At 39.9% G+C, this 17,475-nt stretch overlaps 1 protein-coding gene across 1 annotated transcript; it reads right to left on the bottom strand.

Moving 5' to 3' along the window:
- Positions 1–5,218: 5,218 nt before the first annotated feature.
- Positions 5,219–14,719, bottom strand: LOC142167004 (uncharacterized). Its single transcript, XM_075227152.1, has 2 exons — positions 14,411–14,719; positions 5,219–5,800 (listed from the first exon to the last, which is right to left on the bottom strand). Exons 1-2 carry the CDS (start codon positions 14,717–14,719, stop codon positions 5,219–5,221), a joined length of 891 nt encoding a protein of 296 aa, XP_075083253.1.
- Positions 14,720–17,475: the final 2,756 nt, after the last annotated feature.

The following is a 17,475-nucleotide window of genomic DNA, read 5'->3' as shown; positions in this document are numbered from 1 at the left end:
ATAATAATGGATACAATATTGAACCGTCATAAAAGATGACACATATATTGTTGGGCTAAAACGATCCAATGATACTCTCTTACTATAGTGTTATATTGTCCGTTTTGGACCAAGCCTGTACGATTTATCCAAAAGGCCTCTAACCATTAAAAGATCCTTACACCTTATATGTATACTCTCAATCTTTTGAAAAAATGACACCGTATAGTCGCTCTCAAAATAATAGTCGGAAAATATATATATATATATATATATATATATATATATATATATATATATATATATATATATAGTTTCTGATACGGACTAAAAGTGAAAAAAGCCATATAATGGAATATACTAGTCAACTTTATTCGCACCCTCGACATGTATTTATATCGATTATTTATTTCTTTTATTTGCGCGAATGGAATCCATATAAATTAGAATGGGTGCAGTATGATAAGTCGCCTTCACTAACCATGATAATTTCCATTGAGTAAACCCTGCCCTTGCACTCTTACGTTCAAGGGAAACATATATGTTCAGAATCTAGGAGTTGTTTGACCTCTACAACCTTACGTTAAACAGACTTATCACAGTTAATGTATGGATGAATTAAGCGGATTCAGGATTTGAAGCTTATGAGTTCTATAACGATCGATCTCAGTTAATACTACAACAATAACTGAATTCACAGTTACGCATATATATATTTATATATAACAACAACACACCCAGTATAAGTGGGTCTGGGGAAGGTAGTATGTACGCAATCCTTACCCCTGTCTTATGAAGGTAGAGAAGTTATTTTCGAAAGAGAGAAGGTATTGCCAAAAGCTACTAGGATCATGTGAACCCGTAATCAAACCTCTACATTCGTTCCTGGGCGAAGCTGCATGTCTAAAGAACTCACTTGAATCCCCTTTATTGCAAAATTACAATGCATAAATAAGAAACAATAATTTTTTTGTACATGTAAATTGTAAGATCTCCTGGACACAAAAGAAATTTCTAGTATAGCAACAAAGATAGCTCAAATGTTGATCAAGATTACATGTTGAAATCCGAGGTACAGTTAAACTTCTCTATAACGACCTTATTTGTTCCGATATTTTTTGACTACTATAGTGAAATGATATTATAGAAAATATATATTATAACATAACATACAAATCGATTGCAAGAAAAATTTAACTTTTATAATGAATGATTGTTATATATGGATGCTATTATAGTCTTGTTTTCATTCATTCATATATATATATATATATATATATATATATATATATATATATATATATATATATATATATATATATATATTGAATCCCTTATTAGAATATTTTTCCAATTGTTTCGTGTATATAACTTAAATATTAGTATTAAAAATGTGCACGAAGTGTCGCGTATAAAATGTTGGGAAATACAAGACTATGTGACCCCATAGCACAATGTGATCAGCTGAAGTCGGACCTGTTTGCCTTGGCCAACAGTAGACAGTGCTAAAGAAGTGAAGCTATCAAATTTATGATAAAAGCTGTGACTTTCATGGCTCTCAAAGTGGGTCAATAACAATGACTGCAAACGTTATAATTAGTCACACTTTGACTTAAATACCATTGTCGCATTTGAGATGAATACGAGTGATGACTTTGCGTAAAGGACTTCTCAAATTGTTTCCTCTACCACGACCAAATATACTGTATACACACCATTATATCTTATGGTAAACTAGTCAGCAGTTTGCTTTTAATTATTCTGATTTTTGGCATGCCCATTGTTATGAAAATTGGTAAGTTTGTTTGTTTTATACGTACCTATACATAGTAATTATATTCGAATGAATGGAAGCAGAATATTCCCAATTTTGGGAAGGTCATGTATGGACAGATCTAAAGTTCTGGTCATAAATACGACCGCTCTACTAGTTTTAACTTGTATGGTACTAAATGTTACGCGGCGTCTTTCTGAGATTTAAGGCTAAGTAATCGATGTCAGTGCAGTTATTATCCGCCAGCTGAGGTGCCCTCCGTACGCTAGACGAGATTGGCAGTGATGTACGGGAAAACCAATATCAAGAGCAATTGAGAAAAAAAAATGAGAATTGAGAATGAAAAAAAGTTTGATTGCATTAATGAAAGCAATTACAGAAAAGCAACACTGTGTCGAGGGGAGAGACACCAGTACAGAGAATTATTTGCTTGCTCGAAAGTTTGATTGCTTGATCCTCCTAATAGTGCTTAAAAAAAAAACCAAAGTTACAGGACTTGACCTAACTAAGCTAGAGAGAGATAATAGAAATACATGAAATAAAACTACTATATATTTACAATGAAAAGGACTTAGATTCCTACAAAGTAGAAGCCAGTCCGTTAGCAGCAACCTTGTCTTTAGCATCAGGGTATGCGCGTGCGAAGCTATTGGCATATGCCTGTGGCTGGGCGCTGGCAAGGGCTATCGATGACTCGACATATGCACATGCGTGATTGTCACTTGGCGCAACCAAGACCAGGGGGCCGACCATGGCGCTAGGCGTTGGGAGGCTTGTCGGGACGCCATGGGGCGCGTCCAAGGGGTCATGGGGTATGGCTGGAAACCCGCCCATGACATTCTCCCCCACCTGAGTTAGCGACGTCCTCGGCGCCTTGCTTGCAAGATAATCATCGATCAGGCTCTTGTAGGCTCTGAGGTGCATTCCCCTTTCCCAAGTATTCTCTTCTGCATCACATCCATGTCATTTTACCAAGAACTCTTGGTGATCTTTCCTTGAAGCATGAACCACTCCATCATCGAGAATAGCTTATACCCGCCTTTTTTCCGTTGAATTAGGGTCTCGAATACTGGGTATTGTAAGTTGGCTCCGTGAAGGATCCTCCATGTCTTCCCGAAAAGGTTTCAGAAGACTAACATGGAAGACTGGATAAATCTTCTACCAGGATGGGGTATCCACTCGGTATGCAACATTCCCAATGCGCTTCTCAATGGACAAAGTTCCAATGTATTTTTGCAATAGACGAGGGTCATGGACCCCTGCAAACAAGTATCACTTTGGAACTTTCACCATCACTTTGTCTCCTACTTGGTATTCAACAAAGCGACGGTTTTGATCAGTATGCTTCTTCATCCGCTTTTAGGCTTTGACCAGATAGCTCCGTACTATCTCCAAATTTTGCTTCCATTCCTTCGAGAAGCTAGCAGCTCGAGGAGATTTCGACATGTTTGGGGCATTCACAGTATATGGAAGTAGCGGTTGTTGTCCGGTAACAATTTCAAAAGCGCTTTTATTTGTACTAGATCTCTTTTATGAATTGAAACACAGTTGAGCAGCATCCAGAAGCTTCACCCAATTTTTCTGCGATCCGGTAATAAAATGGAAGAGATATTCCTCCAGCATGCCATTGAACCGCTCCATCTGGCCATCAGATTATGAATGGAAACTTGAACTATGGCTCAATTTGGACCCGAGGCACTTAAAGAGCTGAGTCCAAAAGTTGCTGGTGAAGCGAGAGTCGTGATCATTAACGATGTCTTTAGGCAGACCCTAATATTTGACAACATGAGAGAAAAGTTGAGCTGTATCTTCTGCTGATATATATTTTTGGGCAGCTATAAATGTAGCATACTTGGAAAACCGATCTACTACAACTAAGATGTTTGTGAGATCTCCGACCTTGGGCAACCCGGTGATGAAATCCAGTGAAACACTTTCCCAAGATCTCTTTGGAACAAGCAATGGCTCCAAAAGGCCCGCTTGTGTCAAGCGATCTGACTTGTCTTTCTGGCATACTAAGCAAGTCTTCATATACTGAGCAACATCATCAGTCATTTGAGGCCAATAATAAGCACAGCGCAACAACGCCATGGTGCACTATTCACTTGAATGGCCGGCCCACAAGGTATCATGGCATTCCATCAGAAGTGTCCTTCGGAGATCTCCTCCTTTAGGAACATAAAGTCGGTTCCCTTTCACCTTTAAGAACCCATCTTCCATGTAGAACTGGCGAGTCTTGCCTTGTCCTACCAAATCGACCAAATATTGTGCAGCAAGATCCTTTGGGAGTAGATCGTGTATCTGGTCTCTTATAGTGGTGGCCATTTCGCTCCCCCTTAGGGTGGCGATTAGGCACACCGATGCTAAGTCAGCCCTTCGACTAAGCGCATCAGCAACTCGGTTGGTCTTCCCGCTTCGGTACTCGAGGTTGAAGTAAAATTCTGCTAGGAGTTCCTATCGGCCATTCAGCTTTGGCTAGGTCATGAAATGGCTAACAACTGTGTTGTCTGTCTTGACTATGAATAGGGTTCCTAGCAGATAGTGCCTCCAATGGCGTAAGCAATGGACGCCAGCCAATAATTCTTTTTTGTAGGCGGCATAGCGTCGTTCTGCATCCTTCAACTTTCGGCTCTCGTACGCCACTGTATGCCCCTCTTGTAGCAAGACTCCGCCCAGATCATAGTCAGAGGCATCCGTCTGTACTTCGAATGGCTTGGCCAAATTAGGAAGGGCCAAGGCGAGGCTACTATACATAGCCATTTTTAATGCGTTGAAGGCCTCCGCTCGTTTGGGACCCAAATCCCAAGGTATGACCTTCTTCAGGAGTTATGCCAACGGCAATGCAATGAGAGAGTAATTCTTCACAAATCGCCTATAAACGTTGCATAGGCCAAGGAACGCCCTCAAGGTGTGGATATCCTTAGGCGGCAGCTAATCTATGACAGCCTGAATCTTCTCTTGGTCCATCTTTATCTGCCCTTCCTCGATGATATGTCTGAGGAAGTCAATCTTCTTTTGGGAGAAGGCGCACTTGGACAGCTTCGCATATAGTTCGTGTTCCTGCAGTCGGGCTAGGACCTTCCGTAGGTGCTTCATGTGTTCCTCTAATGTTTTTCTATATATCACAATGTCGTCCAAGTAGACTACTACGAACTCGTCAATGTACTCTCGGAAGACTTGGTTCATCAATGTGCAAAATGTGGATAGAGCATTAGTCAAGCCGAATGGAGTGACCAGGAAGTCGTACGACCCATATCTTGTTACACAGGTCGTCTTGTGTTTATCTCCTTCAGTAAATCGGACTTGCCAATAACCTGTTTTTAGGTCTATTTTGGTGAACACAGTGGCACCACCCAACCTATCGAACAAGTCTGCCATGAACGGGATAGGGTACTTGTTCTTCACGGTGATTTTGTTTAGGGCCCGATAATCCACACAGAGTTGTAGGATGCCATCATGTTTCTTTTAGAATAGCACAGGGGACCCATAAGGAGACTTGGAGGGCACAATGATCCCCGTGTCTAGCATTTTTGTCAACTGTCTCCGAAGCTCGGTGAGCTCAAGTTGTGACATTCTGTAAGGCGCCCGGGCAGGTGGCTTAGCACCTGGCACGAACTCAATCTCATGGTCCACAGTGCGCCTAGGCGGGAGTCGCTTTGGCATATCCTGTGGCATGACGTCTTCAAACTCCAGTAGCAACTCCTTCACGGGTACATGAAAAGGGCCTAAGGAGTGCTCTATATCTTCAATACAGAGGGTATCCAGGAACGTGTGTTCATGTCTTTTGACTCTCTTCTTTAACTGCAAGGCTGAGATGTTCTCAGCGGCCATCTTTATGGTTGTGCATGGAATAATACAGGGCTTGGCCCCGTTTGCTCCCATCATCAGTAGCATGTCGGCATAAGGTACTGGAATGGTGTCGGTTTGCCTCATGAATTCCAACCCAACTATCATCTCGAAGTCATCTATGATCACCATGCACAAGTTGACTTTTCCTACATAAGGGCCAAGCTTCACTGGCACTCCTTTGGCTATTCCACCCACCGGCTGAAGTGGTGAGTTAATGTCATGACCCAAACCGATGGGTCGTGACGGGCACCCGGTACCTTACTCAACTGAGTACCAACATAACGTATCTTTTCGTATCATACGATCATAGATAACTAAGTCGGAGAGGCTGTCGTGAGATAGGTAGAATACAACATGTAATACCAACTTATACATAAGACAGATGGGCCTCTAAGACCAAAATAATCACTCGTACACTGAACATAGGCCGACAAGGCCATATAATCTTTTATGTACATGACATCTGTCTACAAGCCTCTATGAATACATAATTGTCATAAAGGTCGGGACAGAGCCCCGCCATACCAAACAAAATACATCTAAATCATACTGACCAAACAAGTAACTCCAAAGCAAATGGAGTGCACCAACATCTTTCGCTGAGCTGATCGCCTATTTGGAGGACTCACGACTTGTCTATCAAGACCTACAGGCATGAAACACAGCGTCCCCAGGCCAAAGGGATGTCAGTACAAATAATGTACCGAGTATGTAAGGAATGAAAATACGTAAATAATAGACATGAGAGAAACATGGAGTAAAAGACTCGACATGTACGTCTGCATAGCTCTGTGAATCATTTCATTTTTATAACATCATGCATATGCGTATAAATGGCATACCATGCATAGGTATATGTGTTCATAACATCATCAAGCCTCTGAGGGCATCCCATCATATCATTTCGGCTACTATGGGCAAATCATCAACGTATACTAGCTGATTAGGTGGTGGTGCGTATATAACGCCATATGGTCATGGGTCAATGTGCATGTATAAATGCATGAAATGCATATGAAATACGTTAATAAGATTTCTCGGAATGTCATAAAATTAATATGCCTTTCGGATAAACTTTATCAAATATGTATTTTTCTGAGACCCATAAACATATGATATAATAATAATTCACATGGGGAGTCAAGAATATAGACACCCCTAGTATCTCTATGAATAGAGTCATTTATGAAAGTTGCGTATTTTGCTCGTTTCATTTATATTATTTGGAGCATGCCAAAAAGAAAGAAAGGATAGCCTTAACATACCTCAGTCGATTCTCTTAACAATCCTCTAACACACGTTAATTGCGACAAAATACGGAACAAGTCATATGAAAAGCTCGAAGCAATCACGTTGCTATGCAAAGAAAATCTTGGCCGAAACCTTTCTTAAGAACTTAGCAACAATGTTGCTATTTTGGAAAGTAAATTAACGTTGCTTATGTTCCTTGAATGAGAAAGTGATTGGAATTGGAACGTTCTTATGTGCTTGACTGAAGCTTTCTTTCCTTAGGTGAATATATGACTAATGACTCATCTTCCTAAGACTTAAAAAAGGGATCTCTTTCCTTAAATGAATAATGTGACTCATGTTACAAGACTTGCCCATATCTCTTAAGCTTGCCACCTATATTAATGACTTAAGAGTCATCTTAAGTTTTAAGAGGGGGGCGGGCTTCCACGTTCTTTGCTTATCTTAGAGGCTTAATTAATTACTATTATCTTATTTAACTAATTAATCCCCCCATTAACCAATAATCAACCAATTACCCATATAATTAAGAATTATCTCAAATTACTTAAAATACTACTCCTTTTTAATATACTTTATACATCTTACTATCATGGCCACGTGGTACCTTGTATGGTACTAGTCCATAAATATCGGGTATTATAGCTCGGACCGTATTTTATCCCAAATTGTCAAATTTCGACGAAACTCATTTTTTTTCGATTCGCTTATCCTTTCACTGTCACGAATTTACTCGTCACTTGTTTGAAATAGCATAATGCTTATAATCTCAAAATAATCTCATTCCCGAACTTACATCGATTACCTTACGACGAAACTTTAACGTACGAAAACATGGGGTGTAATATCATTCCCCCCTTTGGAACATTCGTCCTCGAATGTTGACTAATGCACTTATCATTCTCATAACCCATAGCTCTTGCGAATACTTTAATACTCTTCTTTCTATTTAGGCAACTATTCTTTGAATAAATCTAAAAACCAGGGCATTCCTTCCTTTTGGCCTCTTTCTCACACCACGGTCTACGGTCAGAATTCTTCCAATCTCGTAACTCTTGCTACCTTCTGCTATGCAGCCTGTAGGATTGTTTCCTTGCATGTGCTCCTATGCGACTCTTCCCTTCAGCTTTTAGCCAATCTTTAGGCCTTACTTTGGGAACATATACAGAACTTGATAAGATGTCCCTCTGAGCATCTATAGGTGTATTGAAGTTCTTCGGTCGGTACTTTGTCGAACTTACGAATATTGCCATATCTTATTTTATTGACCTGGTTATCCATTCGTATGACTTTACTGCATCTAGGTAGGTCATACTATATCATAACTCTTACTTCAATTTATCGTTACTAAGTTCTGCTACCGAACTTCAGGTTACTTTCGTTGCTTATCCCATATGTATAAATCTAAGTCCTTTAATGTTTCCTCATTACTGTTCATCTTAAGAATGACGGCCTAATCTCATCGCATACTTTGTGACTTTTGTCCATCCATTGTTGATTTACCTCAATATTGATCTACAATATACCACTGATAACTTGAAATTTCTTACGTAATACCTTGCCACTAGGGCTTACGTTGCATCGAGGAGTATTTGAAGTGATTTTTTGGATCCACTTAGCGGCGATGTTGTACTTCAATAACCGTATTTTATAGCATCCCAATGTGATTCACTTACGTGGGTATTTTAATCCCGTACAATTCATGAAATCCTCTTCAAATCATTACTCAATCGAAGGCCCAATCGTCATCCTTTATCTATCATAATTACACCCTCATTGTACTATCAGGACATCATTCCATCTCTTCTAAATGCATTAGTCTTAGACTCCTTTGAGTTCATTCAGGCTATACTGAGCTTTGTATAACTTAGAGAAACCATCAACTCTTCTTGTTTTCATGGGCTTAATCCCAAGGACTTATCCATTCTCGTCACCTTCTCACTCACCCTTTCTTATTCTTACCCCTGCCTTCCTAAAACCTTGTCGCTTTACCATACTTTAGCTTGCGACTTACACATATCTATTTTCTTTGCTCTCTTAATTAGGCTTCTCGATACCTAGAAACCATAGGCTGGAACACATGCCATTGACGACGCTGCTATCATTCCTGGATATTGAATCCCCGTGCTTCTAGCCTTTTATCCGAAGTATGAACTCTTTACAACCTTCTGCATTTGAGTATCTCGTACGTTGTTTACCTTTGCCTTAAAATCTCGCATCATATCTTCTATCTCTTTCATGACCTCCCTTCCACATAGGTACAATTCACATCCACAACTTGAACAAGAACAACAACAACAACCCAGTATAATCCCACTAGTGGGGTCTGGGGAGGGTAGTGTGTACGCAGACCTTACCCCTACCCTGGGGTAGAGAGGCTATTTCCAATAGACCCTCGGCATCCTTCCCTCCAAGACCTCCCCACCTTGCTCTTGGGGTGACTCGAACTCACAACCTCTTGGTTGGAAGTGGAGGGTGCTTACCATCAGAGCAACCCACCTTGTCTAAATACTTAAAACTCTATTATAATACTTGCACCTCTGGTGTATACACAATCCAGTGGAAGCTTCATACTGACTTCTTATTATATTGGTACTCTTCTAACTGGCTTTATCGTAGAGCCGTTATAGAATATGGCTCCTGTACTATCTCTCATGTACCTCTTATATTAAGAGTGATTCTGCAAGGTTCTCAATCATGATGTCTATAATTTTCTGGGTCTAATAATCAGATTGCTAATTTACTTGGTTGATATAACTCTTTAGTTTCCTCTTCCTTCTTATCAGCCTTTATGTAGGCTTAAGCTATCTTCTGATATGCGGCTCCTGGTATTAGTTATTACTTTAGCCTCTCATGGGCTCTATGGAATATCCATGATACAATCTTTTAATAATTCAATCCTTTGTCTATGATCTGGGCTCAATTCTTTCTTTTAACTTATACCGGAATCTTCTACGGCTATATGATTTCCAAAATATATGTTGCATGGATAATACTCTAAAATCTTGAGTGCATTCATAACGTAACTAACTCTGGATCATTGATCGAATAATTCCTTTCGTTCCTTCTCAGCTTTCTTTAAATGTAAGCAATTATTTTCCTTGGTCGTTCTGCCATTTGTTGCATGAATACTTGGCTTATCTTAGTGCCCACGCATATGAAACTCCATACAACCCATATGATCTTGAATATCACCCTTTTGATTTTTTTTTTTCTTCTTCCCGTTCATTAACCACGATAGGTGCCACTTTTTTTTGAAGTGCATACAATGTTGTTGTGAGACTGTTGTTATAAAACCATTTCCTCTTTAGGTCATTGTGCTTAGGTTGAATCCTTATTTCTTATTTCCTCAGCTACTCTTTCATTGTAGTACTTAGGGAAGACCTTCTGACTCTTGTAAAGCTTTGAGCTTATTACATCGTATACTTGACGGAAGTTTTGATATTCTTCCTTGCCTATAATTATCTGTAGTTACTTATTTCCATGCCCTTGTGCTTGTAGGGTTGCTCCTGAACTGAAGTTTTGACTATCTTCCCAGTGGCATTCTCTTTTATTTACCTTTAACTACCCCAACTCCTATCTGAATATATCTCAAGGATCACGATGTCATATCTGCGAGACTGAATTCCCATGTTGGGGTTCACTATGTTTATCTTGCACGATCTGTTGATTTGTCTGTAACCTCTTATCTAGCCATAACTAGACTCTTCCTGAATCAACTACTAACTGCTCGTTGGTCCATTTTCATATCTGTATTTCCACGTAATCCCTCTTGGGTTATTCCCTTTGTCTTAACTTACCTTTCGCACTGGCTCCTTATTTATCAATAACATCCCGGGAAGGAACCCTTACTTCCTTTACTTGACGTCGTTTTTGCATAATGTTCTGGAATCATAGCATATCTATAGGATTTGAATAAGTGCAATATCATCCCTTTCTCATTTTTATCGCATTCTTCCTTACCATTCCATAATTACTAGAATCACTTAATTATGACTTAATGCCACATCACTCCATATTTCTCCCTTTTGGAGAGTACTAAGAGTTAGTGCTACGATGATCTACGTATAGATATTCTTACCTCTTCATCTTTGGCGTCTTTCCACATCATCGATGATCCTTAATTGCCTTGCGGTAATCTTTCTGTACCAAGGATAACAAATTTCCCTACTCGCGAGGGTGACACTTAGTATAACTGGTACATATAGTCCCTTAAGCTTAACTTTGCTCACGTTGCTTGCTTTAGGGAAGCGTCTTCCTGAATGGCCTTTAAAGGGTATTCTTCTGTCGCCCATTCTATCATCGTCGGGACGCAATCTCTGAAATTCTCATGATGCCGACTATTACTCAGTCCCTAGTTCATGTTTAGTTTACCTTGTTCATAAGTCCATATTGATTTATATTACTTTGGGGTCTAACTTTTCCTTTTGGTAGTCGCGTTTGAGTCACAAACTTATTTCTCGAAATGAGGATATGACTTTATGGCCTATACTATTTTGTTGTCTCAAGGTATGTCTCCTCTCGTCTTCATTCACTTGACTATAGACTCTGTAATACTTTCATTTACCGTTGACATCTATGTATCACATCTTACTCATAATGCTTCATTAATTCTCTTCTTATTTCCCTACTAGCATTTCTGTCTATCACTTTATTCTGAAAATTTTAACAGAACATTCTTTTGCTTTTAGCTCCCTTTGTTCCATCCACTGGCTCTTCGGGTTGCCTAACATTCTCTCTCTACTAAGAACGGGAGCCACACTAAGATAATATTTATCCCTTCCAGGCTTCTAGTGTCTATCTTTGTAGTACTCATATTTAGTTGTACTATTTTAGAGTGCACCATCTGGGCGTCTCACAAGGAGATCTATTAGCACATTTTCAATATCCTTTGGAAATGTCAGCTACCCCTAACAATCCATACACCATTTTGGGTTACCCTAACCCTGGCTAGATCCTGATATCCTGTCTTCTCTTATACTACTTCTATTAGCCCCCATAGGGTATAAATGAGATGGGTGTGGCCAATGGTACATACCTCTATTATTGTTGAAGGTAACTCAAAAGGCTTATATTCCTCTGCGATAATCTTCATTACATGGGTAGCTCGTACCCTTTTTCGTCTTGCTTCTTTTACTTGCTGAAACTTGTGTCTACCTTCCGATTCTCTTATTCCTTTTTAGCGTAAGAGTGGATAGACATTCTTGCCTTAGGGATCCTTATCAAGAAGTTTACGCATCTTAGTACACATATGATCTGTTGAATACCTTATAATCCATCATAAGCATGATGCAAAAATTGAGTTCCTCTGACTCAACTCTTCCATAGCTATATCTCTTACCAACCGTCTTTCTTGATGTAGGCATCATCGTATTATGAATAAGATAGAGTTTAGGAAATTGAGTTCTTACAACAGAGCTCTACCACATGATCTAGAGTAAGAAGAAAGAGTGACAGTCCTAAATGCCATGTATCCTCCTACTTATAAGTGTGATGCATGACACCCCCCATAAACAAGACTCAACTAGACACGGCTTGTAGACTCCATAGGACAGAACTGCTCTGATACCACTTTTGTCACGACCCAAACCGATAGGCCGCGATGGGCACCCGGTACCTTACTCAACCGAGTACCAACATAACGTACCTTTTCGTATCATACTATCATAGATAACTGAGCCGGAGAGGCTGCCGTGAGATAGGTAGAATACAACATGTAATACCAACTTATACATAAGACATATGGGTCTCTAAGACCAAAATAACCACTCGTACATTGAACATAGGCCGACAAGGCCATACAATCTTTTACGTACATGACATCTGTCTACAAGCCTCTAAGAATACATAATTGTCATGAAGGTCGGGACAGATCCCCGCCATACCAAACAAAACACATCTAAATCATACTGGCCAAACAAGCAACTCCGGAGCAAATGGAGTGTACCAACATCTTCCGCTGAGCTGATCGCCTACTTGGAGGACTCACGAGCTTTCTACCGAGACCTGCGGGCATGAAACACAGTGTCCCCAGGCAAAAGGGACATCAGTACAAATAATGTACCGAGTATGTAAGGAATGAAAATCCGTAAATAATAGACATGAGAGAAACATGGAGTAAAAGACTCGACATGTACGTCTGCATAGCTCTGTGAATCATTTCATTTTTATAACATCATGCATATGCGTATAAATGGCATACCATGCATAGGTATATGTGTTCATAACATCATCAAGCCTCTGAGGGCATCCCATCATATCATTTCGGCCACTATGGGCAAATCATCAACGTATACCAGCTGATCAGGTGGTGGTGCGTATATAACGCCATAACCTTTTCTCATATCCCATATACATATATATACGCGTATATAATGCCATATGGTCATGGGTCAATGTGCATGTATAAATGCATGAAATGCATATGAAATACGTTAATAAGATTTCTCGGAATGTCATAAAATCAATATGCCTTTCGGATAAACTTTATGAAATACGTATTTTTCTGAGACCCATGAATATATGATATAATAATAATTCACATGGGGAGTCAAGAATATAGACACCCCTAGTATTTCTATGAATAGAGTCATTTATGAAAGTTGCGTATTTTGCTCGTTTCATTTATATTATTTGGAGCATGCCAAAAAGAAAGAAAGGATAGCCTTAACATACCTCAGTTAATTCTCTTGAAAATCCTCTAACACACGTTAATTGCGACAAAATACGGAACAAGTCGTATGAAAAGCTCGAAGCAATCACGTTGCTATGCAAAGAAAATCTTGGCCGAAACCTTTCTTAAGAACTTAGCAACAATGTTGCTATTTTGGAAAGTAAATTAACGTTGCTTATGTTCCTTGGATGAGAAAGTGATTGGAATTGGAACGTTCTTATGTGCTTGACTGAAGCTTTCTTTCCTTTGTATGACTAATGACTCATCTTCCTAAGACTTAAAAAAGGGATCTCTTTCCTTAAATTAATAATGTGACTCATGTTACAAGACTTGCCCACATCTCTTAAGCTTGCCACCTATATTAATGACTTAAGAGTCATCTTAAGTTTTAAGAGGGGGGCGGGCTTCCACGTTCTTTGCTTATCTTAGAGGCTTAATTAATTACTATTATCTTATTTAACTAATTAATCCCCCCATTAATCAATAATCAACCAATTACCCATATAATTAAGAATTATCTCAAATTACTTAAAATACTACTCCTTTTTAATATACTTTATATACCTTACTATCATGGCCACGTGGTACCTTGTATGGTACTAGTCCATAAATATCGGGTATTATAGCTCGGACCATATTTTATCCCAAATTATTAAATTTCGACGAAACTCATTTTCTTCGATTCACTTATCCTCTCACCGTCACGAATTTAGTCGTCACTTATTTGAAATAGCATAATGCTTATAATCTCAAAATAATCTCATTCCCGAACTCACGTCGATTATCTTATGACGAAACTTTAACGTACGAAAAAATGGGGTGTAACAGTTAATAGCCTTGACACGACCTCTGCCCTTTCCCACAACTAGACTAAGGCGTTCTACCTGAGTTGAGGCTAAGTAGTTATGAGTAGCACCCATGTCTATCATCGCCCGAATGGGCTTGCCATTAATTTGCATCTCGACGAACATTAAGGTCTTCCCTTGGTTAAGAGAAGGCCCTTCATCCGCCTTCTTTTTCCCTTTCTTGGTCATTAGGCATGGGTCCTTCTTCTTATGGATACCAGTATTGGTTCCCTCTAAGGCCTCAGAAATAGAACAAACAAATGTGTTGAATGCACCTATTGGTTCGGTCTGATCAACATCATATGTGTCGCCATCCGTCCCATCATCAAAAGTTTGATGGCCATTCATTTATGCATGTGGGCATTCATTGTTCCAATATGGCCCGCCGCAATCACGGCATCCTGAAGGGGGCTTTCTCCCCCGATCTTTGTTATTTGATACAGCACTATTGCTGCCTGAGGAAGGAGCCTTAGATTTTGTTGCACTCCGATCTCCTCCACTTCTGCTAGGGCCACCATTGCTAGGTTGGCCCCTTTGTATCCCGCTCGGACAGGCGATTGAGGCCTATCCTTCCTAGATTCCACTTGATAGTCCCCAAGGCATTCCGCTGCTTGGATCGCCTTGGGTAAGGTGTCTACCCCTTGTCTTTGCAGCTCCATATGGGCATAAGGTTTCAAAGCTTTAAGGAATGTGAAGAGTTTTTCTTTGTCCCCCATATCTCGTATGTTCAGTATGAGTGCGCAGAATTCCCGCACGTAATCCCGCACTGACTTGGTCTAGCGGAGCTCCCATAGCTTTCTCCGCGCATCGTACTCAACATTTTCGGGGAAGAACTATAGGGGTATGGCTGCCTTTATTTCTGCCCATGTCTCGAGAGTATGTTCACCGGCCCTGATGGCTTCGTATTTCACCCGCCACCAGAGTTTAGCATCACCCTGAAGATACATGGTAGCAGTTGCTACCTTTTTTGCTTCTTCTAACTCCCCCACGGCATCGAAGTATTGTTCGATGTCGAAGATGAAGTTCTCCACTTCTTTGGCATTACTAGCTCCATTGTATGGTTTTGGCTCAGGAATCTTCAGCTTTTATGGCACAGGGTTGAGGTTCACAGCACCTCCGATCTGGTTTCTGCCTCTTCGAAGTAGGCCTTGTAGTGCAGCATTGACAACATTGAGCTGGCCTGTCAAGTTGTCTATAGTTTGCTACATGGCAATCACCTTGTCTTCCTCTTGTGCCTTGTAGGCTAAATCTTCGGTACGCTACTGTTGGAGGCCCTCAAATTTACCAAACATTTCGGTTGTCGTTTGCCAGTCTCCCTCAGAGTCGCGACTGATGTTCGCAATGTCACCTTCGGCCTGCCACATCTTGCGGTCCAGGTCGTCCAACCTTTGCATTAGGTTAGTTCTTAGACCAGGCATCGCATCCACGGTGGGTCGTAATACGTCAACCATCTCTTCAAGGGCCGCAATGCGATCCCCATGATTCACCATGGTCAGAAATTATGGTAATGGCAATGGGTTCCCTTGTCCGATGTCGAGCCTAGGCTCTGATACCAACTGTTACGCGGCTCCTTCCTGAGATTCTTTGGAAGGGAGACGTACGGCTAAGCAACCGATGTCAGTATAGTTACTATCCACTAACTGAGGTCTCCTCCGTACACTAGACGAGATTGTCAGTGCCGTACGGGAAAACCAATGTCAAGAGCAATTGAGAGAATAAAAAAGAGAATTAAGAATGAAAGAAGCTTAATTGCATTAACGAAAGCTATTACAGAAAAGCAACACGGTGTCGAGGGGGAGAGACACCAGTATAGAGAATTGCTTGTTTGCTTGAAAGTATGATTGCTTGATCCCCCCTAATAATGCTTAAGAAAAATAAACCAAAGTTATAGGACTTGACCTAACTAAGCTAGAGAGGCATGATGGAAATACATGAAATAAAACTACTCTATATTTACAATGAAAAGGACTTAGATTCCTACAAAGTAGAAGCCGGTCCGTTGGCAGCAACCTTGTCTTTAGCATCAGGATCTACGCGCGCGGCGCTGTTGGCATCTGCCTGTGGTTGGTCTATATCCCTAAACCTCACCACATGCTCACATGTAGTGTACATCAAATAGTAAACATTAGACCTATTAGTCTCTTTCAAAGAAACCTCATTAGGCATAGTCATTTAGAACCATACAGCACAACAGCACCATATCTCCTTCCAAGGAGTCATGGGTATGGCTGAAAAGCCAGCCCATGACATAAAACATGTACACAAGTATAATAAATTATCACCTTCTTTAGCGAGATCTTTGAACCTTTTGTAGTTCACTACGCTCGTTCTTTTGAAGGGCGACTATTCGAGCTGAGCTTGAAATGGCCGTGACTGGATATTCATTACTTTTCATCGGTTGTAGAAACCCTCTTTAATCCCAATATAAAGAAATGTACATTTTTAGCCACTCCAAAAAATAACAGTCAATAAAATATATAATTATTATATGTATGTGTATTATGTATATACTATATACATATTTATACTCTTTTTGGCCAGCGAATACAATTAATCTTGACCAACCAGACAATTTTGTACTTTGCCCTTTAATATATTAAGATCGATCAGATGTTATACAGGTTCTAGAGTATATCATAAAATCACCATAACCTCCCCTTGCCTTAAAGTTAATATTAGTAACAAAAACTAACTAAAACTAAATAGAAAAGTAACTAGATTCAGAAAGTTGGATCAAATCCAGACTCGTTACGCAACTTTGATTAGTTCCTTTGCCAATATTCCAAAAGCATAGCAATCGCATCATCCTTGCTAGGTTTAATGTTACCTTTATTCCTTTTGATTTTATCTCCTCACCTACAATTGGCTACTTTCACGAATCCAATGAATCAATGATAAATGGAGATTTCAAAACATACATATGATTTACTGCTTTGGGAAAGTGTTTCAAGTCTTCCTAACTTAAAGCCGTTTGGCCCTTTTATGATATCTATCTACTAGTAGATGCTAGGGCAAGTGGGCAGATGGCCATTCCCAGGGATGCTATTTAGAGGTTAGCCAATACTTATTTTGTCCTGAAATTTTAAATTAAAAATCTAAACTTC

The sequence above is a fragment of the Nicotiana tabacum genome, chromosome 12 (genome assembly GCF_000715075.1).
Source record: "Nicotiana tabacum cultivar K326 chromosome 12, ASM71507v2, whole genome shotgun sequence".
Classification (NCBI taxonomy): Eukaryota; Viridiplantae; Streptophyta; class Magnoliopsida; order Solanales; family Solanaceae; genus Nicotiana; species Nicotiana tabacum.
The sequence above is the reverse complement of the archived record's forward strand: the minus strand, read 5'-3'. Positions and strand labels throughout refer to the sequence as shown.

Bases quoted from the DNA above. Each gene is read 5' to 3' on its own strand.
- LOC142167004 (XM_075227152.1), bottom strand. From the start codon at position 14,719: ATGAATGGCCATCAAACTTTTGATGATGGGACGGATGGCGACACATAT. The intron at 5,801-14,410 runs GTAGAACGCCTT...TCACCACTTCAG, and splicing joins ACTACTTAGCCTCAACTCAG to CCGGTGGGTGGAATAGCCAA.